The 26,683-nt window shown below is 46.5% G+C and overlaps 2 protein-coding genes across 2 annotated transcripts in view; one reads left to right on the top strand and one right to left on the bottom strand.

Moving 5' to 3' along the window:
• Positions 1-8,363: 8,363 nt before the first annotated feature.
• LOC119393007 (pogo transposable element with KRAB domain) lies at positions 8,364-9,890 on the bottom strand. The gene is made up of 2 exons (XM_037659874.2): positions 9,000-9,890; positions 8,364-8,935 (listed from the first exon to the last, which is right to left on the bottom strand). The coding sequence occupies exons 1-2, from the start codon at positions 9,730-9,732 to the stop codon at positions 8,364-8,366; spliced, it is 1,305 nt and encodes a 434-aa protein (XP_037515802.2). The 5' UTR covers positions 9,733-9,890.
• A 14,874-nt stretch (positions 9,891-24,764) lies between these two features.
• Positions 24,765-26,683, top strand: part of LOC125758653 (uncharacterized) — a 48,781-nt gene continuing 46,862 nt past the window's right edge. The window contains exon 1 of the mRNA XM_049416080.1: positions 24,765-24,956. Coding sequence (XP_049272037.1) covers positions 24,765-24,956 — 192 coding nt within the window. The remainder of the gene's footprint in view (positions 24,957-26,683) is intronic.

The following is a 26,683-nucleotide window of genomic DNA, read 5'->3' as shown; positions in this document are numbered from 1 at the left end:
CCCGGCCCCTGTCTGATGGCACACAGTTCTACTTCAAATTTTTCGACTAGTTCAGCTACCTCTCTCAGTCTAAACCATCCACCTGTTTCATGCTGGAGCACATAGGCATACACCTCGTGTGGTATAATCTCTGTTGCGCGATCGGAGATTATGAGCGAGTGAAGTTCTTTCAATGTCTTTACGTTTCAGCTCTGCAAATAGTAGTTGAGGGTTCCAGCTCCGCAAATAGAAGTCGAGGGTTATGCCTAATCTTGTAAAAAACTGTCCCCAGCTCTCCTTGCCCTTCCGGCAGGCGTAAAATTTGTGTTTGTGCTCCTCAGGCATCAGTTTCAATTCTGAGTGCACTAGCTCACGGATTTCATCGTATGACAATACTCTGTCATCGGATTTGTTAGCTACAAGGGTCCAACTCTTTTCATTAAGAAAGGGTCCAGTGATAAAAGCACTGGCACCATACCATGGGATGTCGCAGCTCCGAGCATACTTTCCGCACCCTTAAACCATGCTGGTGCTAAGTCATCTGAATCTGGCATTTGTGGTAGTACAACCCTTAAGACTGGCATAACTACTCAATTTTACCTTCTGTCCACTTTTGTTCTCATTAATACTCCACTCTTGCATCCTTAGAGTTTGAAACTGAATATGCATCTTCAGTATCTCTAAGTCAAGCTCCTTTTCCCTGAGCCGTGCGGCAGCGTCCCTGTCACTGAAGTCTAAAGTACTCCTATGCACTTCCAAAGCCTCTGCGCTCACAAAATCTGTCTTGGTCAGCACCAATTCAGTGATTATTCCTCCTGCTGCATCTGTGCCTGCCTCGTAACCGACATGGTGCTCCCGGAGAAAATAGGACATGGCCTACCTGAGCTCATGCGCCGCAGCCATTTGGTGAGCCGTCTGCAGGTGGCGTCTGTCGAAATCCTCCAACATCCAGAGCCGAGAAGTCGCTCAGTTGATACACTGGGCCTTTCATCATGGCTCGTGGTCCTTCACCGTCGGAGTAGCAACGCCGCTGCTAGTCGATAGTCCAGGACCCACACCTTTCAGTTGCTGATTTCTTGCCCAAAGACTGTGCTTGGGTGTTGTCACAGAAAGCTTGTCGGAGGCTCTCCCTCCAATGACACTGCTGGAAGATTGAGCCTTGGCTCTAGGAATGGCTTCCAAGTGGAAATAACTAGATGTCGCCTGCCCTGATGCAGCAAGTAAATCAGACGATCCTGGTGACGGCACCAGTTATGTCCCAGGCTGGCAGGAAGCTAGGCGTTTCCCACTACTTGGGATGCCACTTCCTTATCATCTGGCGGCACCTTGCAACCAGGGAGGCCAACTTCCAAAACAAAACAGTTTATTAAAAGCAAAAAATTTGCAGTGGCTTAGCTCGGCTATGCCAGGATATACGTAGCATAAGCGAAGGTTCAGCTGATTATTCTTAGCTTTCCAGATTGTCTAGGATTAGCTTGATTGTCATGCTTACTGCTGCTCTAATGACACACACACAGTATACGTATTATGTGGCACATGCATATTTATTTTTGCTCAACGTCAGGTTGCTTCTCTATTGCAACAAAGACGGCTCGGTGGTCAGTGAAGTAACACGCTGCCGTCTATATGGCCCCAACACAGTATTTGGAATTGTCTGTGTGTCTCTGATAGACAAGATCAATGGTGCTTCCCCATTGGGTCGTCTGTGCAGCTGGAACACTGGCTAAGTCGAGGTTAAACGTGTCCTTCAAAGGAACACAGAGAGTCTGGAGCATGATTTAAGTCATCAGCCACCACACATAGTTCACTTGCCGCACGACTAGGTATAGACGTAGCCACAACGTGTATAATGTCTTTAACCGAATTGTTCGGCAACACATACGCGGCTTCAATTACCACACCACTTTCGTCAAGCTGAACGGCATAGGCTTCACCCTTGGGCACTGCTACGTTTGGCAGTTTCACTGGCAGCAATCCCATTCTTGACATAAATGCAGACTCCCGAGCTTCTGGTAGCGTCAGCACGACTGGCATAACCGATGAGATAAGCTTCTCGGCTCTTCTGCGTCGTCGAGCAGCATTTGCGCTCTCCTTCTCCATGGTGTTACCCACCTGCAAACACTAGTCAGAGGCGCTGTCAAGTGGTCCCAGCGCAATGGCAGACGGCGACTGCACAGCGAAGGCGAATAGCTGCGCGCGCGCCGGTACCACTTTGTCTACGACGTCACTCCTCTCGAATTCGGCGCAGACCAGCGGCGGTGGTGGAGTCTGCATGCGCGCCGGCGCCAGCATGTCTTCCGCGCCTACGACGCCACTCTGCCCGAACACACAGACCAGCAGCGGCGGCGAGCCGCGCGCGGCGGTGTCGGATAGCGTGTGAGATGCCAGCTGCGGTGGCCCAGCTGTGTGACATCACTAATCCTCGCGCATGCGCAGCACGGCTCATGATGCTCCATGCGAAATCGGCTCCGGCTAGGCAGGTGTAGCTAACGCTGCAAAAATGGCAACATCAGATCGGATCAACATACATGACTGTCCAGCGGTGGCCGATTCCCGGCTTGTGCCCCCCTCCCTCAATTACATACACACTCATCGATATAGGGAACCCAAGCTCAAGTTTACGGCACGACAGTACCGCGCTGCGGCTCTGGAGAGAAGCTCTGGCGAAACTGGGGGCTGGCACAGCCGACTCAGCCTGTTTGTCGGCAGCGGGAACACACGCCTCAGCTTGGCACGCTGAACCAAGAGGCTTGCTGTGAGAAGCTGCATTTCCGCGTTGGCAGAAGCAACCCCGCGAAAGCAGAAGCGAGATCCAAAGTATTGCCGTGTCGTGGCCTGCCACAGCAGTGCAGACAACACCAAGGCACGCAATTCTGACAGTCGTTCTTGCGCTGCCATGGCTTGCTGGCTTGGGTGAGGTCCTGGGTTGACTGCACCAAATGGGAGGCTTAGCTGAATGCAGGAAGACTCACGCAGTATGGAAACTGTTTAATGAGGCTTAGTCATGGTTACACATTGTTACACATTGGCTCCACACGCCAGCGTCTGTGCCTGAACTGAACTGCAACACACCGACGCTCCCATAAATCGAAACGCACAAGGTGGCTGACTGTGCGGCTAATTGCTGCACAGGACACGTTGTGCCATCTGTAGCAGTCTCCATCAACCCTGCCAAGCAAATCACTCGCACTTTGATGAACTGCACTCTTCCCATGCTGAAATTTTGTGCAGATTCATCATAGGAAACACGTCTGCTTTTCTGAGGTCATTTAGCGCTCTGTAATTTGCACACATGCAGGTTGTCCCATCCTGTTTTCCTTCACATACTACCAGATGTGCAAATTCGCTTTCCATGGGATAAATTAATTTCTAAGCCAAAAATTCATCAACTTGCCGGCTGACTTCTTTCTTCAATAACTCCGGTGTCCAATAAGAGAATGCCTTCCATGTCTGGTGCCGTGGTTCTACTTCTATCCTATGTTAATCTGCATTTACTATGCCCGGAATGCTGTCAAAGAGTGTGCGATGTCTTTTAAATATACTGCCTATATTTCTGCCTGTGAGTTGGCATCAAGATGAGCAACCTTTTTGCTAGTCGCTACTAACTCGTCGTGCCTAATAGACGCAGGTTGTATAGCATATTCCACCTTACGAAAGTCATGGTCTTAATCGAATACGACCTGGGTATGACTGACTCTTGCGTAGTATAGTTCAATGTGCGAACACTTTTTCACCTTAATTTCTACTGTTTCAACACAATAAGAATGTCTTCTCTCACATCCAAACACCGTGAGCAGGTCCAGCTGTTTAGGTGCCATCTTACGATTCTGATCATTGTAGAAAACGAACCTCACTAAGATTGCAGTCTCTACTTTGCAATAGGTCCAAAAGAACCTTAATGTGGCTGAGTACCTTGATAAATAGGCTTAAACGGAAGAGAAGTGAGAAGTTCATTCGCTCAAGCAGACCCCTAGCTTCCTTTGCCCGCCTGCTGTTTGTAGCTATGACTTCAGCGAGACATACAAGGATAGTGTCAATGTTAATAACTAACACGCAGTGCCCTCGCGCGGCGCTGTTGCTTTGTGTGTTGGGGCGTCACGCCTGGAGACTGAAAGATGGGGACGTGGGAAAAATAAAGGGTCAGTTCGTTTCGGGCTTGTATCAGATAGCTGGAAAGCTTTTCATCTGTACTTGTATCAGGTAGCTGGAAAGCTTTTCATTACAGCTGTGCAAGCCGCTATCTGCCAGGCCCATCGTGTATCGCTGAGACGCTGCAGCTCTGTCACTGACAAAGACAACCTTTTTTGCACATCTACGTACAGGGAGTGAACTGCAGATCCACTTCAAAAGACATAAAGGCATTCCAAAAGAGAGAAAAAAGCCCTCACCGGTTTTATCGCCTTGCAGACATCCACGATGACAAGATTGAGGCGGTGGCTCATGCAATGTACGTACACTGTCTGCAGCACTCCCTGCCTGAACAGCGCTTGGACACCCCTTGCAGTACCATTCATGACACTCGCACCATCATATGTTGAGCAATGCAAAGCTGAGGATCAATGCCGCAGCGATTAAAATTTTCCTTTACGTAGCTCAGGAGCGACCTTGCATCCAATTGCTCGGCGTTGCAGAATCCAAGGAACCGCTCAAAGACAGCCCCCACTGATGTAGTACCTTACTACAACTGATAACTGTTCCATCTTGCTTAGGTCCTTGGTTTCATTGACGATAAGTGTGAAGCACTGGGAGCTTTTCATCTCTTCCTTTATTTAATGTTACTTGTTAATGTGATGTGGCTGAGAATTTCGAGGATCTGGTCTTGTATGGAATGACGACCGTACTCTGGGTTTGCTGCTCCACCCTTCAATTTCTTTCCTACAATTTCGTCATATTTAGCAAACAAGTTCAAGAGCTCAACGAAGTTTCTGTTGTTTTCACTTGTGGCACCTTCATCGTGGCCCCTCTGATTCCCTGAACAACAGTAAAGTGCAATATATCTGCAACTCGTTATTCCCACAAAGCCCGCCTAGAGAAATGGCCATAGAAAAAATCAGATATCTGGTTTATTTTCTTTGGAGATAAACATATTTAGAACAAGTTGCAGTGTTAAAGATGTTACATATCAAAAATACAATTTGTATCATATTTTATACAGTGGGCTTTTCCGAAAAGATATTGATGGCACGTCAGTGTCATGCTTCAGTACCTATTGTAATAAAAAAAAACAATTTCTTTCCTTGTTGAGGCAAAGTGTGATGCGACATTTTGAACTAATGATGGAACTGAATTTAATCTCACTTGCCGCACAGTTCCTGCAGCGCAGCCGGTGGCTCGTTACTAGTGGGAAATGCCCAACAGCATCTACCCTGACGTCAACATTGGGCTCTTTTCGTGGAACTCTTCTCTTTTTTGGAGCAGGTGATGGCAAGCTAGATGGGCATCCCTTTTTGTCTTTCCAGACAGCATCAGGCACTCTGACAGTGCAAGTGATAAACACACGCAGCTTCATTGGCTTGGAGCGTAGTTGGGCACATTCGCGCCTGTGCAGATTCCATGCATTTACCGCACAGATGAAAATGCTGTGGTACATTAAATACATGTACGACCGCCTCGACCTGATGGTGTATTTATGCAGGGAAACTTGGTAGTTGTGTTGATCAATCCCACCCATGAAGCTGTTGTACACGCCCTACAACAAATGGGCATGGTACGTCATCGTGCTTCTTGGCTTTGCGGTTATAGCGTTTGACCATCTCCATGGGCTCCACAGAAGCAAAGTTTGAAACTAGGGTGACTGCTTTTCGGTCAAACCACCGTACAACAGCAAGACCGTTCTTGTTGTCAACACGGTAGTCATGGGAACCTTGTCCAAGTTTCTTTAGAGTTTTTTCCTCCATGATCTGGCAATCTGTCAGTCTGTTTTGGCAGAGCGTACCCACATACTGTATATCTCTACTATTGAGTTCTTTAACGAGGTCGAGGGAGCTGAAAAAGTTGTTGGCAGCAACTTTGAAGCCCTCGTCAGAGGGAAGTCCACTGCACATACTGATGACAGTATCGCCGCCCAGTCTAAATGTGTAGATTTCTTTCGACTGCGTTTGATAAACGTCGAATTGGTAGAGAATGCCTTTTGCTCCAGCGCACCCCCAAAGCTTAAAACCCCACTGGGTAGGCTTGTTTCCCAGTCAAAAAAATTCAAGTGGTCCAATTGGAAAAATACCAATTGGCACCAACTGGTTTTCGACCAATTGGAATTTCGCCACCCATTGGAACGTACCAATTACATCCAATTGGTAAACCATTTGGGTAGAGCTAGTGGTAATTGGTTGACCAGTTGATATACACTGGGGTCCAATTGGTCAACCACTTGAACACGCATGGTCATCCAATTGAAGCTAACTGGTGCCCAAATAGGTAACCAATTAAAGTGAACTGGTGTTCAACTGGTAATCTAGTTAATTGTAAATGGGTCACCCAATTGAAACTAGGTGGTATTTAATTGGTTAACCAATTAGATGTGGTCATCCAGTTGAAGCTAGCTGGTGCACAAATGGGTAACCAGTTGAAGAGAACTGGTGTCCAAATGGGTAACCACTTAAAGTGAACTGGTGTTCAACTGGCAATCCAGTTAATCATAAATGGTCACCCAATTGAAACTAGGTGGTATTTAATTGGTTAACCAATTGAATAGATGTGGTCATCCAATTGAAGCTAGCTGATGCACAGATGGGTAACCAGTTGAAGAGAACTGGTGTTTGAAGGCAGGTGGTGTTCAACTGGTTATCCAATTGAATAGATGTGGTAATCCAATTGACACTAACTGGTATCCAAATGGGTAACCAGTTAAAGTGAACTCGTGTTCAACTGGCAATCCAGTTAATCGTAAATGGTCACCCAATTGAAACTAGGTGGTGTTCAACATGAAGAGCCTTTATTACACAACAGTTGTTCGGTGAAAACATCTCATACAGAGGGTGCCTCATAGTACAGCTCTACAATTCCTGCTACCAAGGGTATTCGTTGTCAAACTGTTGCCCGTTCTGCTTCAGCTTCAGGTAACGAGGTCACGGATATATTCTCATTGCTTAGGGTTCTTTCTTTGTTCCACGTTGCGTCAGGAATCAGACATGCTGCATGAAAGAAAAATATGACAAGACTGAGGAAAATGAGCTACATGGCTGTACTATAGAGGTTAACACACTTGTCTCTAAATGCTGTAACAGCACGCTCAGTTTGAGATAGCCCACGCTCGAGTATTCACCCTAAGCAGTCATGCACGCAAACGTCGTCAGTGCAGTCCAAAGCGCGCCGTTCAAGTGTTCTAGACAAGTGTGTTCACCTCTTCACGAAGGATGAAAATGTTCAATAAGGTGGTATGCTGAGCGAGTTGGTGCAACATATTGTAGATTGTATGAGCGGAAAACAGCAGGAATAGAAGGAAAGAACTTGACAGGACAGATGCTCAACTTCCAACTGCAGTTTATTGGAAATTTTTCTCACAAGTGCAGCCACATTACCACAAGAAAAACAAGGCCAACAGGAAAGTTACTTATCCAAACTGCCACCCTTTAACTATTTAGAAAGCCTATTTCTTTATCATTCAGCGCTACCGAGGGAACACTGATGCACGTGGTTGAGTTTGCTTTAATCTGTACAGCTTCCGTGATCTTGGTGGTCAGTCTGTGTTTTGATTTGCTAAGAGCATTAGTGCTCGTAAACTGCCGATTGCACCTGCAAGAACCTTCTATGATGATGCATGTTCTCTGAGTCTGTCATTTAGACATTGGCCCATCTGGGACGATGTACACTTTTCGGCAGCTCAACGAAACTCTGTCCACGACCTCATCGGTATAGGGAACAAAGTGCATGGCACGTGTTCTTGTGCAACCTTTCTGGTTCACATTTCCCTTCCCATGATCATTAACCATAGAGCACAACTTGGCCAGTTTGCAGGGGGCTGTGAGCACGACATCAACCCCGTGCTTGCGACCAATCTTCTTCAAACTATGCGACACAGAATGCACATATGATACGGCATGACTACAATCTTTTCTGTTTTCCTTTTATCCTGGGTAAGTGGGTGTTGGTAGCATTTGTCCTCTTTAACTTCTTTAACAACGTGCCACCCACTGCAACTAGCAGACTGTCAGGGTAACCCGAGCTGAGCAGGCGACTCGCTTGCGGAAACTACCGTAAAATTCCGAGCAAGCGCCCCCCCTGGAGTTAGCGATAATAACCAAGTTAAAGGTGGGGGGCGCTTGCTCGGACTTTCTGCAAAATTCAAAATCGCAGCGGAAGTTTTTTTTTTCTTTTAATGAAATTGACAAACACGGGTCATAGCGATGCACAGAATGATCAAACACTTTATTCCAGCATAACTTTAATCACTGAAATCCGTCAAAGGAGTCCTCAGAGTCTGTATCGAAAAATAGGCTGCAGCATTCGGCCTGCAGCCCATCGCGATGTTCCGGGGGAACGGTGCCAACGTCGGACAGCCGGCCATGCAGACAGCCTTCCTCTGAGCCATCCAGCGCGTTAGAGATACCGCAGCCCTTGAAGCTCTTGGCAACGGTTTCCTCTGACACAGCTTCCCATGCCGCAGCCACGAAATCCAGGACGTCTTGATGCGACGGCTTCCGCAGATTTCCTTTCGGAGTTTTTTCAGCCCTACGCATGAACTCCTCCCAGCTCCTGCGAAGGTTGGCTTTGAACGGCCGGTTCCAATACACGTCCGCCGGCTGCAGTATGCTCGTGCAGCAAGCCGGAACGTATGCAACGTCCGTCTCCCGTTCGTCCAAAGCATCCCTTGCTGCCTGCGTCTTATGAATAGGCGCTTGGTCTAGCACCAGCAACCGCCTCACGTCGTCGGTGTTAGGGCCCCAAACCCTCGACAACCACTCCTGAAACTTGTCGGAGGACATCCACCCGTTCTTGGACGCAGTCACGCGGACATTTGCTACAAGAAAAAAAAAAGCGGTTAGCGCAATCTCGCTACCCCACGATTAAAGAGAGAAACCCACCTGGCACTCGAAGTTTCATAAAAGCCTTGGTCGGAATCTTGCCGCTCGGCTCCTTCAAAATGACGAAGGCCGGGAGTTTGTGGCCCGATGCGCAGGCAGTCAGTGAAACTGTGAAACCTCGCCGGGCACAACCAGTATTGGTGATCCGTACCGAACTTTCCCCGATGTTGTTGTTCGTTCGGGAAGCCGGACAGTCCATGCGAACCATTGTCTGATCCATGTTGGCCATATTAAATGGTGTGTAGCCGTGACACAATCGCAACTCGTTCACGGATGACCGAAAAGCATGTGCTGCTTCTGCGTAGTCATCTGGCGTCTTCTGGCTTTCGTTTGTTGCCTGTCGCATGGAGATGCTAAATCGCTGCTTCCACCTGGCAATATAATGGGTCGAAGCGTGGAAGTTTCCTAGCTGCAGGCTCCTGGCTATACGCAAAGCCTCTTCTGCGAGCAGCCTGTTACTCACAGCGCGTCCAGCACTTCGCTCGCGCTCAAAAAATTCGAACAGGGCGTCGTCCAGCTCCTCACTAAACACAGGAGCACCGTTGCTCAGCTTGCGTCGTAACTTTGACTTGCCGAAGTTTTGTTGCAGCAAGCTTTCGTACTTTCCATCCCACTCGCGGATCCGCTTCCGATCGATGTTGAAGTGCCGCGAAGTCTCGTGCACATTTCGTCCAGCTTGGCGATGCCACTGCACCACCTCGATTTTCTTCGCAATCGTGTAGGAACGCATCATCGGCAAGCTGACCACAATGAACAAATGGCGACTGACGAGTACGACGTGACCACGTTCACACACACCAAGCCTAATGCCTACGGCTACGGCTAGAGCGATGGCTAGAGACGCCAGTGTTGTGTGGTGGCGCCAGCGTTGTGTGGGCGGAATGGGGGGGGGGGGGCTTGTTCGGAAAAGGGCGGCAATTTGAAGTTGCCCAAACTAAGGCGGGGGGCGCTTGCTTGGGTGAGGGCGCTTGCTCGGAATTTTACGGTATGCTTCTTTATGTTATGCAGACAAGGCTTCTTCAACGATGAACTAAGGCAGGGAATAGCAATTGTTCTGTTTTTTTTTTTACAAGCTTACTGTGAGATGAATCATAAGGTAACAGACCCTTCTTAGACCGTAGCGAAAATTCCCAGCAAACAAGTAACTTTCCTGTTGGCCTTGTCTCTCTTGTGATGAGGTTGCTGCACATGCGCGATTCCGTGTTCTTGTGAGAAAAATTTCCAATAAACTGCAGTAACAAGTTAGGCGTCTGTCCTGTCAAGTTCTTTCCATCTATTCGTGCTGTTTTTCGCTCATACAATCTACACGAGGAAAATGTTAGCGATGTAAGAAGACTTACCGCGTACAGTAGCTCCCACACGTCATGCTTGTTGCGCCCGTGTACATCCGCTGCAGTCGCGAGACAACACTAGTTAGGGTAACGAACGAAATGTGCGAAGGCTGCTAATAATGCAACAATTGCAGAAGTTCAAAAGTAAAATACCTCGAATGTAATGAAATCGGGCTGAATCCATGGACCGTGCCAAAATGAATATTTCAAAGACGTCGGATATAAAATACGCCGGAGACCTGCAGCATGATGTGTCCACAAAAAAGCGCGGTCGATCGCAATGACCATGCTGATGGCACTTGCCGCAACGCATGCACTGCACGCACTTATAAGAAAATTAAATTTTAAGATTATCGCGTTTGTCAACAAACAGTACAAAATTTTGTAAGCAAGAATTGTTTTTTATTTTATAGGTTATTTTCACCTTATCTTACCGCTTCAAGTGCAACTTTTTTAGAAGGGTTGTTAGAAACCAGCGCTTGTTCAGCCGTTTTTTGTCCGTGTTGTCGCGTTCTCGTGTCAGCGAAGTGCGGCGGCTGTTCGCAAACTTCGCATCGTTGTAAAGTGGCTAGGCTTGCAGGTGGTATTCAATTGGTTGACCAAGTGAATAGATGTGGTAATTAGTTGGAGCTAACGGGTTCCCAAATAGTTAACCAGTTGGTCACAAATGGTCATCCAATCAAAGCTAACTGGTGCTTAACTGGTGAGCCAGTTCAAACTGTTTAACTGTCTTTCAACTGGTTAACCGGCTGAATGCATATAGTCATCCAATTTATATATATATATATATATATATATATATATATATATATATATAAGAGCCTCACCTACCTTTTTATAGGGCCGCCATGTCAGTTACAAACATATTACAACTAAATATTTCAAACAATGGGTCTACTACGATTGGTAGTGCTTTTCCAATTCGAAAGTACACATCCAATTGGACCAACAAGCATTCCAATTGGGAGGCCAATTGGAACGCACTGTTCCAGTGGTTTTCCAATTGGAATTTGTGACACCAATTGGACTAAGAAGCATTCCACTTGGGAGACCAAATGGCAGACGGTGGACTAATTGGAATGACCACTTGGAACTGTGAGGTCCAATTGGTCCTCCCTGTTGAAGTGCAGCATTCCAGTTGGTTTCCAATTCATTCCATTTGGGACCAATTGCAGGGGACTGGTATGACCAGTTGAACCCATTCGCTTTTTTTGACTGTGTTGGCATGTACTGCTCCAGTGTACTCCTGCCTGTAAAAGCAACCATAATCTCGTCCACTGCGTTATACTCTTCTTGTTCTATTTTTGTGAGAGTCCGTTGCAACAGCAGAATCCAATGTCTAAGTTTCCATACCTAGTCTGTTTTCTCCATTTCACTGGCTAGCACGTTGTCCACAGTGTGCAGGCATCCCATCAGCTTTAGAAAGCGATTCCTAGACATTGTGTCTGCTATCGGTAAATGTCTGCTGGCCTTCTCCCAGTAACATCTCACATTTGCCATTTGAACGAGGCCCACCTGCAGGTAGATGCCCAGGAACTGCTCAACTTCTGAGATGTTTGTATTGACCGATGCACCATACTTTTGAGTGCTGTAGAGATTTGTTTGTTGAACTAGCCTCTCTAACATGTCATTTGTGAGCAGCTTCCAAAACAACTCCATCAGGGTCTCTAGGGCATCTGGCTCACTAAAAGTCCCGGAGAAGTCTGGGTGGCAAACCTGTAGCAAATCCTTTTCCCAGTTCCTCCCAGAAGTTGAGCAGGATGATGCACTGCTGCAGGAGAAATCCGGTTCATTGTCATCACTAGCATCATCAGGCGCAGTGTTGTTAGCAGCAGTCCATTCTTCTGCATCGCTGTCTGAAAGATCACTGAAGTCACTTACATCATCGCCAACAGCAACGCGCTTGAGGATATCCCTCACCACCGCACCTGAAACAATAACAAAAAAAAAAACGGTATGATCGATAACCAAAGAGTGAGGCAAGAAGCAGAAAATTTCATCTTCTGCTTTCATTTCCAACATTTCCAACTAAAAGAAAGAAGGATGCACATTCAAGTAATGCCCACTGTATCAGATATGATACGGGCGGAATTACCACGCTATCGTAGAGTCTGAAGCTACCACACATCCCAAAAATTTATGTATGAGGCTAAACAAGTTCATGGAAGGTTTAGGAAAACATACGTCATAATTACCTTTTCTAGTGTAGAACGTTCGAGCTGGAATACCATCACATGCGGTGCTGGAGGCGGCCATCTTTGAAAGTGAGCTAGTGGTGCTCTGATGGCAAAAACTAGAAGCACAGAGATTTGAAAACACTCTTCAACATTCCCTAAGCACCACCAACCAGCTTTAGTTATTTCAGTTTTGGTTTGTAGCAGCGGGCCTAACTTCAAACATGGCGTATCAAATATGATACACTGGGCGTTGTGGGGTAAAGGGAGGCGATATTCCTGCACCTCCCTGGAGTACACGTCACTGAGATGTGATGCAGCTGACTTGCTTTGTCCTCTCGACTTCATCTGCTTGTAGGAAACCCACAATGCCTGGGAAGCCTTATGCGCGAGCGAGTTTTCGTGCTTTCTGAAACCAGCGTCTTTTTCTAGGGCTTTTTTTTCCAATTACTGTATCCACCATTGACAAATGCAGATTTCTCATTGGCACCAGTAGAAAACATTCTGCAAGGGTAACAGAAAGCTGCGTCAACCTGCGCTGTGTACTCCAACCAAGGAAATAGGCGGTGCCAGTCCGAGTTGAAGTTCCTGCTCAATTTGCCGTACTTCTTAGATGGACATGGGTTCAGTATTGGCTGTGTGGGTTGCTCTGTCTTGAATTTCGAAATGTCCAACTGGTCTGCGTGGTCGACATCCACATCAGAGGTGATGAATTCGGTCGCAGGATCAGGTGCATCCCTTGCTGCCCACGATGCGGAAAGCTCGTCACATTCACTGTCCATATGCACCGACGAGGGCGGGCAAGCATCATCAGAAGCAGTGCTATACACAGTCTCTTCAAGCGGAATCGAAACGGAGAACTGAGAAGAATTTTCTTGTTCTTGGAGCGTCTCCGAATCTTCTGTTGTTAAAGCAGAAAGCTTGAGGGGGACACCTTTTTGCTTGGCCCGCTTGCTTGAAGTCGAAAAAAAGTCCGCGGTTGACCTTTTCTGCGACATAATGAGGCAACCCAGTGTCCTGCAGGGCAGACTGCATGTTGGATTGACGCCAAGACAGGCTAGCATTTACTCCTGCGACACAAGCACTGCTTAGGAGCGAGCACGGTGTAAGAAAAATACTCTCACGGTGTATGAAAAAAGTATTTGTTTTACACCGCGGGAGCGAGCAAATGAATCGAACACCGCGGCAGTTTGTGTGCTTTGTTTATTGGACTTGCAGCGCCACTGAAAGACGACACACGTATCCCGCGTGCTGTGTGTTCTGGCTTCGGCTATGCTGCTCTTCAGTGATGCGCCTGGGATCTTCGCTTGGCCAAGGTTCAACTCTACCCAGTTACCGAGCAGAGTTCACATGTAAAGTTATTGGAATCGGCTCCGTATATGAACATATACGGTTTTAAACCAGCCCGCACTGTTTGCTGCACCTGTGTTCTAGTCCGCTTTAGACGACACACGTATCCTACGTGGTATATGCATGCTGTCTTGGGTTACCCAGTGCTCGCGGTTCTGCGACCCTAGCAGGGAAAAGCTTATTCTCTGTGGAAGTGGTCTGTGAGGGGAAGGCGCCTCAAAAAGAGGCTCTCACATCCAAGGCACGAACTTGCTGGTTCACGCAAGCAGATTGAACTGCAAAATGTAGACCCTTTTTCAATTTATATCAGTCGGAGCCTTTTTTTTTTTCTTATTGCACCTGTTCGCACTGTATTTCAAGCGCCTGTTTATCGCAGGCGAGAGGGTAATCCCTTGTGATAAGAAATTTCCTACAATAAGCTGTTATGCCTAAACAAGGTCGTCCTATAAGCAGCGCTGCTGTCATGCATCTGCCTTCAAATTATGACAGAAGTTGGACATTTTGTTTCATACGACCTACCTTGGGTGAGCTTTTTGGCGCTCTTGGGGAGGGGGGGGGGGGCAGGCGAGAATTCTGAGAGGGCTCCAACCCCCTCCCCCCCCCCCCCCCACGTGCCCCCCCACTGGTGCTGCCCCTGCTCAAACCCCCCGCTGTACCCTGTCCATGAGGGCCGATAAGCAGTAGGGAGCATTCTTTAAGCTGAAGCTCTGCACTTTAGGGTGGAATGTCCCCAGGGGTGAAATAAATGTTGCATATCCACTTGTCCTTTTGGCCAGGGGCACCTGCCAGTAACCCCGAATGAGGTCAAAGGTAGAGATGTACTTAGCACTGCTCACTGTCTCAATTCTCTCCTCTATATTGGATATGGGCTATGTCTGATCCTTTGTTATGAGGTTTAGCCTCCGGTAATCAATACACAGACGCAGGTCTTTCCCAGAAACCTCTACTAATATAAGCTGAGAGGTGTAGTCACTCTCGCAAGCTTCCATTATGTCATGCTCCAGCATTCTCCTAGATTTTGGCTTCAGTAATGGCGTGCTGACTCAGCGACACTCGATACACCTTGGACCGTATGGGCTGAGTAGACGTAAGCTCTGTCATGCACTACTAAATTAGTTCGGCCTGGCTTCTCTAAGAACATGTCCTGATATTCACTTAGGAGGCCCTCTAAGTCTCGCTTCTCGTTAGTTGTGGACTCAGCTGCCTCAACCATGCCCTTGAGTGTTTGACCAGTGCTATCATCATTTCCCTCTACTCCTAAATCAGGGATATCTAATGGTGGCTCTGTTCTTTGCTCCGCTATCAAGGACGATCGGTCCACTCCTAGCAATCTCTGCAGGCTACTAGATGCTGGAGTAATCAGTTCCTCACAGACACCTTCAGATTCAAAAGAATCATTGTGGTTCTCAGCCATGCCTTCATTGCTCACTTGTTCAGCGCTCAGTGTGGGAATCATTTTTATCGCGCTTGCAGGCTCTCTACTGGCTGTCTGAGTGTTCTCTCGATAAAACTTCAAGCGAGGCGGCCCAAGTTGGGAGTTCTCACACTTTTGAGCGAGCGAACACGCACACAACACCCTCCCCGAACGCGAGGTTCTTCTGCCGTAACAACAAATTGGATCTGTTTGAAAACAGATAAGCATACTGCATCAGCAGATAGGCAGTTACAGCAGCCTCTGTATGCAATACACCAAGAGGGCCCTCAACGCATACCTTAGCAATCGGAAGGCATACGCTTTGTGCTTTGCATTTCCGCTGCTTGCTTAAAGGGGCACTAAAGGCAAATAAAAATTATGTCAGAGTGAAAGGTCAACGTTTGAGAAAGTCTAAAACCTATATTATCAATAGCAGTGCTCCAGTAATAGAGAAATTAAGGTAAGTGTAGGACACTATACGCACCACCAGTGGGATGTTTTGGAACGTGCCCAATGATGTCAAGAGTCCCGAGTACAAATTATCACTAGTATTCAAGCTACTTATGATAAAAAAAGAGCATTCCGAGCAATGCAAGACATAATACAATGCTCCTTGTGCGTTGCTGTTTGATTAATGGTAAAAAGAACGTGACGTTAAAGTGGAGAACGGTGCAGGTTGCGCAAAAGTTCTGTTTTCACAGGGCTGCACTTCGTTTGCACAGTCGCGTCTCAGTGGTAGTTTTGCTATCACATACTGCTGCGTGTGCCTTGCACGTTCATGAAAGTCACTCTAATGGAAACTTCGACAGAATGCCGTGTTTATGTGATGATGTGTAATGAGCCCTTGAGAGCAGAAACCACAGCGTTGGCTGCTGGGCAAAGGCGGGCAACGTTGGGCAAGGCAAATGCTATGTCTGGCTACGTCAGGACGCCTTTTCAGTGCGTGATTTGAAGTGCGCTACCACTGTGTAGACCACTGAAACATGATTTTCATACGAAAGAAGCATTTCCTTGGCTTGAAAGAAGCACTACAAGGTTTATGGAACGCTGTTTCAACAATCAACGCCAACTTAACATTTGCCTTTAGTGCCCCTTTAATCCAAGCGCACTCTCCTGTGAAGTGCCCTTGTTCTACATACGAGGGATGAACCATGTCCATCGTTGCTTCCGAATCTCGCAGCACCCGACACTCCCTTCCATTTACTTTCAGCTCTCGGATATCCGGCTCCAAAAGTTGCATGTTTTCATCCTCGCTGCCAACTGACAGGCAAACAACATTTGGCCTCTTGAAGGACGCCGCCACGTGACCCGGTTTGTGGCAATTGTAACACACAAGTGATCACCTCTTTTCAAAAGCACTCATTTTTTGTGCTCTTCCTGAGCAAGATTGGCTTCTTTCACCACCTCCCATTTCTCTACGTGTTCAGCCTTGTGCGCTCGATTCTCTTGGATGAATTGGCCCTTCCACCCAGTTGCCTTTCTAGTCGGGTCCTCGTGCTGGGGAATCTCCTTTCTATCAAGCGCACGGCGCGAGACGAACTCATCTGCAAGCTCCACAGCCTTCGAGACAGTCATAACGTCCTCCCTGTCTTGCACCCAGAGCCTAATGTCTTGGGGCAAACTAGTAAAGCTACTCGAATCCGAAACATTCCACCATTTTCTCTTTATCCTGTAACACCTTAGCCTCTTTGAGCCACTCCCCCATATTAGCCATTAGCTTGTATGCAGAGTCGGCATACGACTCGTCTTTTTTCTTCACAGCGTTCCGAAACTTCTGCCTGAATGCCCCCACTGACAATCTATACCTTTTTAGCAGGCTCGACTTAACCTGATCGTAATTGTCTGCTTCCTTCTTTGTCAAGTGGTCAATTACTACATTGGCAGCCTCACATGGTAATAAGGTCAGCAAGCATTGCGGCCACATTGTTTTGGTAACACCCGCCTTCTCGCATGTGCGCTCGAAGTTTACTAAAAACAGATCTATGTCCTCTCCAAAGCGGTAGTGTTACATAAAGTCCTTCATACTGAACGACTTTCGTTCTACTCCGCTAGACGCTTCTCTACCTTCTGTACTATCTTGAGCCTTGATCAGCTCAAGTTCAAGGCTCAAGCTCCTTTCTAAACGCCTATTTTCTTCAGCCATGCGCTTCTCATTTCTTTCCTCTGCTTTGTGCATTAGCTTCTCATTTTCATCAATCAGCTCTAGACACTCTCGAGAGCTTGTCGTCATCTGCCTCAAGGTTCTCATTAGCCCCGATGATCTCTGGCTATCTCATTTCCTCCTGAACATCCAAACCCAATGTTTTGGCTAACTCTAGCAAAAGCGGTTTTTTCAGTGCCTTCAAATTCACGGTTGCAGCAAGTGCTGCTAATTCTTCACTACTACGAAAATGCACGTCTCAGTGCTTGGAATCAACGTAGAACAACAACTACCGAAATTACCACCTTAACTAACTATGAAATAGAAACAGCGCAATTTTTACATGAGGACAAAAGAAAACGACAAGTACAAGGCAGTTTTCACTGCGTCCTCAAATGTGAGGTCGTGACTCTCGAGTATACGCGTCTGAACCGCTGCATTGTTTATGCCACATACTATTCTGTCTCTCAGCATGTTGTTGAGTTCGGTTCCATAATTGCAGTGCTCAGACAAACACTTGAGTGCTGCAACAATGTCGCTGACTGCTTCTCCATCGGAACGCCCCCTTGAATTGAAGCGAAACCGTTGCACTACAACAGATGGGTTGGGGGTGTAGTGCCTGCCAAGTACGGCCAGTATCTCGTCGAGTGTTTTATCCTGGGGTGTTTCCGGCTTTACAAGGTTACGAAGTAGTGCATAGGTATGAGGCCCACAGCAGCTCAAAAATATTGACCTTTTCTTTGTTGCCACGACGTCGTTGGCTTTGAAGAACTCTTGTACGCACTCCACGTAAGCAGGCCAGGTGTCGCCTTCCCCCTCGAACGCTTCGATCCTACCGAAGGTAGGCATGGTTGTTCATGCAGTTCGGTCTTCGTCGCCAGTTTGTTACATGTAGCCGGAAGAAGTGGAGCCGAGGCCCGAGCTCACTGCGAACGAAATAAACTTTATTCCTTTCCAAAACTGCCCAAGCCCTGCTCACCTCACTCCTCCTTCTGCTCGCAGCAGTAGGTGGCACTAGTAGCTGGCGGCACTACAGCTGGTGCAGCACAGCAGTATCACTTGTCACACAGATGTCCCTTGCATCTTAGCAGTATACACACAGCACATCTGCGACTCGCAGCTTTCCCTTTAGAACTGCTGGACAGGCTTGAATGTGTCCACTTATGTCATGCAGCCTTGTGGGACAGCTGACCCTTCTGTGTTTCTTTCTGGTAGCATTTCGTCCTCTTCGCATCGCACATCTTCCACCTTGCCACTCCTTGCACCTCTCGGGTTTCTTTCAGATTGACTCATGCGACGAGCGTTCTTCAACTTAAGGCATTGGGCTAAGGGCATTTTGTTCCTTCTCAATTGATCTGTGACTGTCTCCACAATATATGACCTCGGAGACCCTGCCCATGGAAGAGCCATTCCAGTCTTGTATTGGTATCTTATTCACACCGTTTTCCCTGACTTTAAATATTGAAAGATCCGAGCTTCGCGCATTCTTTCATAGTCTCACTTTTGCTTGGCTGCTTGTCGCTCGGCTACGTTCCCACACCTGGAGTGCTTGCTTGTCAAGCACTGCAGAGTCTAGCGAACTGCACGCCGGCAGTAAAGACATTTTCAGACCTCCCATTATCAATTTCATGGGGCTAAAGCCATTTGCAGCCAGTGCACCTTGTATGTCCGAAGAGCAGCAGAGCTCCCACTCTCTGTAGGCTCTTCTTTATGATCCACACAGTCAGCTCAATGAAGCCATTGCTTTGCAATAACCTGGGGCTTGATGTTATGTGTTCGAATCTCGATTCTGCTGTGAACTGGAGGAAAGCGGAGCCATCAAGTTTCTCGAACTGGGGTTCATTATCCCTGAAAACTCTTTCAGGCATGCCATGTCCCACAAAGATTGACATTACGTTGATGACTTCTTGGGCTCTCATACTTGTAAAACAAGCAGGGCATTTCCCTGTAGTGTGCTACAAGTGGCCACAGAACGTAAGCTGCTTTGCTTCGGTTTGACATGGCTTCTTTCCTGGACTTAGTTTACAAGCCAGGCCAGCTCTATCCACTTTTCTTTCATTGTTGCTATGCAGCATAGGAGCTTGTTCTTCTACCACTTCAGACTGTCCACCATAGTGGTGACCTTTGGCATTGGAGGAAGATAGCTCAACCATATACATAGTTGATTTGGTATAACTATGGCTGGGAGCAACTGCAAAAAATAAATGCTATCAGTTTGGAAATTATTGCATTGAGGTAGTCTGCATCATAGAGCAACTCTATGACATGGGCTTCAGTGAGTGACAACACAACGAAATCACACCGCCTTTTCTGGCAACAATGTAGTTGCAGTTGAACTTGCTAATACCTGTTTCTTTCTCATCTTACTCAAAACAAGCCTGTTGTCTTGACATTTCACATCATACTTGCCACTCATAAAGAGTGCTTTCTGAAGTTTCCTGGTCTGAAGTTCCCTTGTCCGAAATTCCCTGGTCTTCAGAGGCACGAGGAAAAAAACTCAGGCAGATACATTGTTTATTTGAAACAAACTATCTCTGGGGGGTGCGAAAAGGAAATGCCCTCCAGTTTGGGAATTTTTACATTGAGGTAGTCTGCATCATAGCACAACTCTATGATGTGGGCTTCAGTGGGTGACCGCACAACAATATTACACTGCATTTTGTGGCAACAGCATTGTTGCAGATGAGCTTGCAAATAATACCTGTTTTTTTTTCATGTCTTGCTCAAAACGAGCCTTTTGTCCTGATAATTTGCATCACACTTGCCACTTGTAAAGAGTGCTTTAAGTCTTCCATGCTTGTCGAATGTCTGTGATGCTGAGCACTTGATTTCCAGAATTTTGTGAGAGTCCACAACCACTCCATTGGGGCTTGTACTCAGCCATGATGTTTGAGGCCATACAATAAGGCCACACTCGAGGACATTGCAACAATTGCAGTGTCGTCATACCAGGCACAGGCACTGCTTCATTCTCTTGTATATAACTGTGGGAAAAATAGCACCGTTTGCACATTCATTTTTCACATATAATTCCTACAAATACAACTGAAAAAGTGAAAGAACTGTTTTTTCAAAAAGAGGCATAAGAGCTTTATGAACAGTAAGAGTTGGTGTAAAGTCTAATGATCATTAGGATATATGTAGTGTAAAGTTTAAGACTCTTTAAATTAGTGAAGAAACCATGCAATTATTGGGCGCAAGGAGGAATCTTAGCGCAGAGAAGAGAAAAAAATCTGGAAGGTTCCACACACTATGGGAATTTACGTTTTACGAAGCAGTCTGCAAGGAACTGGCAATGGTGCACTATGTTGCTATAATATTAGTAGTCAAAAGTTAGCCAACACTAGCCCACTCTTCGCCAACCTGTGTTGATATCATGTGAGTAAATATGTTACATGCCATTGCGTATACATCATATGTTGTCGTGCATATTGAGGAATCCCAGTAGAAGCCGTGATGTGATGACCTCTTCTCGTTTATGCCATTCACATTGTACCATACATGATATGCGATTCATTCCATTCATTAGCGCATGTTTCTCGTGCATGCATGTTCATTCTGGTGCACTTGCATAACACTCGCCAACCTTTGGACAAGTAGTGCCGGTTCTGTGCAAGTAATTATGGTACATGTCATGGCATGTACATCACGTCACTTCATTTATGTGATGTCATGCATATAGAGGTATCTCAGCTAAAGATTAAATGACTGCAACAAAATCTAGCTTGTACCATTCATGTAATGCTGTTCGTGATATGTCATGTTGTTGGTGTCATGACATGCGAATCATTCCCACATGTTTGTCATGCATGCATGTACGTTCTGGTATACTTGTACAACATTAGCCAACATTTAGCCAACTAGTGGTGGTTCTCTTTGACTAAGTAAGTTACTTGTCATGTCTTTTTTTGTTGTGTCATACATATTGAGATCCCAGCTAAACGAATGTCTACATTGATGTCTGAGGAGTTGATCACTTGTTTCTTTGTTAGACACGACCCAATAAACCCTCCAAACAATTAAGCTGAGGAAAGCATAGGGGGACTTGTTTGCAGTTTTTTGCTGTAATGTGTTCATTATGACATCAGAAAGGAATTAAAGTGGATTTAAAAACTACCTTGCTGCCAGCAGGTTGTGGCTTTGGTCCCCACAAGGGGCAAAGTTTTTTCTCGTCCACTTTAATTCTTTTCTATTTATGTCATAATTACCACACCACAGCTCAAAACTTCAAATAATGTCCCCTCTCTCTTCCTTTGTTTTATTGTCTATTGTGGAATAACTATTATTTTGTCTTTTATAAAATCGATTTCATGCCATGACAGGTAATTCATTGCTGCATGTTTGTCATACAGGGACATGCATTCTTGTATATACCATGTTCTAAAACGATCATGACAGCTTCACAACGTATGCATCATGTCATTTGTGTCATCTTTGTCATTATGTAGATGACTTCAGTGTCAGAAACATCACTGTTATGACCTATTATTCATGTTTCCCATACACACACATCATGTGATGCATATTTTGGTATGTAGCAAGGTAATGAACCGACCGAAGTGACATCATGATGGCACCTTGTCATGTATATGGTGGCATACATGACAAGCGTGTCATAATATTAATGTGATAACCTGCTGTTCATGTTTGCTGCACATCATATCAAGTCATGCCAATTTTGGTATAATACTAAGTTAACGAAACTGCCACAAGAGCGGGAAGATGTAGGGGGATTGATAGACACGCTCAGAGTGCCTTTGGTTTGCCCAAAAAATGCTTCACACTTAAAACTAGGGCATGTTTTCACCATCAGCATTAATGAACATTGTAAATTTAATTGTATTCTTCTCTTGATCAGTGTGCAGCATGAGTTTCACTCGTGCGACATTACAAAGGAAGTTCTTGGCCTCTACATGACAATGTTAAGTGTGTTCAAGAATGTGCCAGCAATAAACATATGAAGCCATGCAGGAACTTGCTTCCCTTTGTGTTTTGTTTTTCTGTAACAGCAACATGGGAGACACTGCACCTATTATTTTTGTCATTTCGTGATTTGAACAACGTAGCACAACGTGTGAACAACGCTGCAAGAGGAGAAGAGTGACACACACAACCACTTTCAACTGCTACTGTTCGATAATTGGTGCTTGTGTCTGTCGGCTGTTTCCTCTTGTGTTGAGATATTTGTACTACAGTTCTTTTAATTTTAACGGCATAACTTATTTTCCAGAACGGCATCAAGAAGGTACGTATGAGGGAGCAGGGGCAGGAACAGCTGACGCTTTGTATAAGGATGGCAGGCTGCTGCGTGGCACTCTGAATGCCATACTGAAGCAGAAATTGTGACAAATGTTCCTTCCGACGTTTTGTTTATACATGCCCTGATTAGGGCATACTGAGAGACTGGTTGGCCTTCAAGCTGTTGTCCGATGCCTTTGTGTGCTGCAACACCCTTCAAGGTTCTTGCATCCATTGACTCTTACAAACTGAATTATTTGAAACTGGTGAGAAATGAAACTGGAAAACAACTCAGGTAAATTATAATGCACCGCCACAAGACGGACATTACAAAATAAGTAAGAGCAGCAAGGCAGATGACAGCATCTGCAGTTCACACCAGCATGCAGCTTCCTTATTTCTGTGAAAGAACAAGAGCACAAAGAGGCATAGCTGACATCGTAGTTGAATTTCATTTTAGAAGGTGGATCTGGGTAGGTCACGTCATGAGAAGGTGGTGTGACGAAATTAGGAAATTTGCAGTCATATAATGGAATCCACTCATAAAGGACAGTGTAGAGGCCTTTGTCCTGCTGTGGACGTAAGGTAGGCTGATGACGATGTCGCAGCCTTTGTTGAATGACTGAGATAAAAATTCAATGACCACGAGTGTGAAAATTTTTAAATATGCAAAGTGTTGAAATTATCTTCCTTACCGCATGCTTGTGCTTCCATTGAAGGTTGGATGTATGAATGCGTCACTAAACCCGGTCTCATAGACAGGAAAGTGGTTTGGGGAGGGCGTTCAAACTCTAACCCTAAAATTTTTACATTTTGTACTACTATCGCCAGGGGAGTGAAACTTCGCTCGCAGCGCCGGACGAACGCCTGGTGTTTGGGGGCGGTACTAAAACATGGCGGCGCATTGCAGACACGCACTGGGGGACGCCATCTTGATGAGGACTGAGGATCCGAGTGGCGGGGGGGGGGGCGGAAATTTATCGCCAAATTCAATTGGGATGCACCAGCAAGCCAAATTGAGCGAGTGGAAGGTATTCAGATGGCGAGCACGCGACCTTCTTCCTGATGCGCAACCCGCCACATGATAAAACGGCAATCACTGCGTTCTAATTGATGAAGGTTTGCCCATACACCTCTCTTTGCACCACTTATTATAAGACTTTGTTTTTGTTTACGTGTACACATAAATTAGACAAGAATAAAGAGCAGAGTTTGTTTGAATGTTTTATTGCCTAAACGTACCATTCATACAGTAAATTCAAGCATACAGTATAATTCAAGCCGCAGAGCAGACAATCAGAATGTAATAAATAAATCATGCACGTGTATGCTCAACTAAATTACACAGCTACTGCTGCAACCGCATCGTGATATGCCGTGCAAGCGTAGAAAAACAAAACGAGCATCATGCAGATCGTACCTTCCGTCCGCCTGGATCCGAAAGAATTTATGCCGGTGTGGCGTGAAGAATTTCGACACCACTCAGCACAGCACGATTTGTGATAACGGCGCGAATCCATTGATGCGTCTGTTTCGCTGAACCTTGCAAAGGTTTCGCCAGTTTCGCTTAAACAAACTTTACGGTGGTAAAAGCGGCCTTTGGGACACCGCAGGCCGTAGCATACATAGGCGCGCGACAAGAAACGCCCCTTTTTCGCCGTGAGAGATAGGACACGGCCGGACTCGACTCTCTCTCTCCTCCGCTCTCCCCTTACGGCCTTCGCAACGCGACGGGAGTGAATGGAATTTTTCCTTGGCGAGTTGTTCTACGGCGCGCCGCACGAGGTCGCCACCAGCTCACCGTCTCTGCGCGCGCGAGCTAGGCTGAGTGCTGTCATTTCTTAACTGGCACCTGCCTAGATTGGTGATTCCGCGTGCGCGCTGCTTTCATCAGATTCGTCGATGATGCCCACGACATGAGTGACGACTTGCATCCTGCAACCCTGGTCTGTTTTTGTGGGCGCAGTTATCACGCCACGTATGCGTTTGACAGTGGCGTCTGAAGGAACTCGTCTGTGCGCGCCAGCTTCTTCTGAACTTGTGAGCTTTCTCCATGGGATTGATGTAGGCGTCAACGTGTTGTTTCTTCCTGCTGCTTAGGGCGCGATCGCTGTAGCCATGGTCACAATTGCCCTTGATAACATCGTCAAAGAAAAGGCCATCCACCCGAGGCAGGTCCGGCTGATGTCAGAGACTGAAGCTGAAGAGCTCGCTGCAGCCGTACCACAGGAAGTGACTGAACAGCTGGAGAACCTGAAAGGACACCTTTTAGATCCATCCCCTTCAGTGACATACTCCGGTCTCGTGTATGTGGGGGGGGGGGGGGTACCTGGTGAAACTCATTAGCGAGTTAGGCTGTGATGCCTGCTTGATGATGGTGACGACAACTAACGAAGAAGACCCTCTGTTCACTTTGTTGCACGAACAGGACAAAAGTAGACTTCATTACCCAAATCGTGTGTTCTTGGCACTTTTGGACAACATTGTGGTTTTCTTTGAAACGGCTGCGAAGCACCTACCACGGACAAAAGTGCACGAAGTGCTGCAACTTCTTGTTACACCGTACCTCGAACAATCGCCCATTTTGAACTGCCCAGAGGACGTTGGCAACGGTCACAGAAGCCGCACAGCTAGTGTGATTGCTGACAGGTTTCTCAGGCTGCTTCTAGTTAATCACACCAAAATGGTAACAGAAAAAAACGAGAAACCAGTTGCTTACGTGCATAAGCTATCGAGAAAGCATTTTAGGCTTTAATGCACATGATATGAAGTTTGTCGGCACCAAAATGTGCAAGAGTGCTTTATATTGATCAGAAAATAAAGTTTGAATCTGTGAATACCTCAAATTTGTTGTAGCCTCACAACATTCTTACCTCATAACTTCACGTGCGCATTAAATAACCATATAGCCTAAGTAACGACGTGTGCTGAATAATTGTGAGTGTTGGGTTGATCATCCCCTTTTATTTTTCCAGCCTCGTCTGCTGCTAGCTTACGTCTTCCAGGAGAGGCTCTAAGCCGTTCCGTCCGCATTATATGATACTACGACGTTGACTACTAGCGCTCAAAATGAATATCAAGCTTAAAATAAAAGATAAATTGGGTCCGCCAGCTGAGGTTACACAGATATTGCTGGCATGCAGCCTGCCGGAGCGCATCCGTCAATGCGTTTTGCAGAGGCGAAACGGTGAGCTGACAGCGCCACCACAGAGCTGCGGCGGCAGGCTGCAACATCCATCATTGCAAAGGCCGTAAGGGGGGAGCGGAGGAGAGAGTCGAGTCCGGCCGTGGATAGGACGGCGCAGTTCCCGTTTTCCACTCCGGGTGGCGCTCATATTTTCGCAACCTCGAACTGCAACCTATAGGTTCACTTGAGTATTAAAAAATCGGGATTTAATAAGTAATCTGGTAATAAATATAAAATGAAACAGCAACGTTCATTTATGCTCGTAGGTAGTACAGCCCCCAAACATTAGGATCGCTGCAATCACGGGACAGAAAAACTGCGAAGTTTCACCCCCCTGCTATCGCGCTCAGTATGAGCTACACCCTGCGAGCGCGTGGTCGAGCGTACTGTAAGGTTTTACAGCGGCGCCGATCGTGCCATGTTTTCGAGTTATTGGGATAGAGTTTGGCTTTCCCTGCGAGCGCGCATCGCCCCCACTTCCTTGCTTTCACCCTTGATGTTATCATTCTCGAAGCTGATACCACCGCTGGGCAAAACGTGGGTGAGCGTGAAAGCAAGCAGAGGAAAGCGAAACCCTCCCCTGATAACTCGAAAACATGTCACAATCGGCGCCGCTGTACAACCTTACAGTGCGCTTGGCCACGCGCTACTGCGGTGTAGCGCATATTGAGCGCGATAGCACGTGTATATCAGAGATGGCAAAATTATCCTAAAAGGTAATTAAATTACATAACTTACCGTTCGCCGAAAGTAATGACATTCCATTATATTGCTTTTGCAAGGTAATGAAATGACTTAATGGGACACTAAAGTGACACAACGAATTGGTTTAGGTTGATAAATTGTGCTC

This window comes from Rhipicephalus sanguineus, chromosome 5, assembly GCF_013339695.2.
Source record: "Rhipicephalus sanguineus isolate Rsan-2018 chromosome 5, BIME_Rsan_1.4, whole genome shotgun sequence".
Classification (NCBI taxonomy): domain Eukaryota; kingdom Metazoa; phylum Arthropoda; class Arachnida; order Ixodida; family Ixodidae; genus Rhipicephalus; species Rhipicephalus sanguineus.
This window is presented reverse-complemented; position numbering and strand designations above follow the sequence as displayed.

Excerpts from the sequence above, each read along its gene's own strand:
- LOC119393007 (XM_037659874.2), bottom strand. The coding sequence starts at position 9,732 with ATGATGCGTTCCTACACGATTGCGAAGAAAATCGAGGTGGTGCAGTGG. Across the intron at positions 8,936-8,999 it reads TATGAAACTTCGAGTGCCAG|CAAATGTCCGCGTGACTGCG; the intron begins GTGGGTTTCTCT and ends TTTTTCTTGTAG.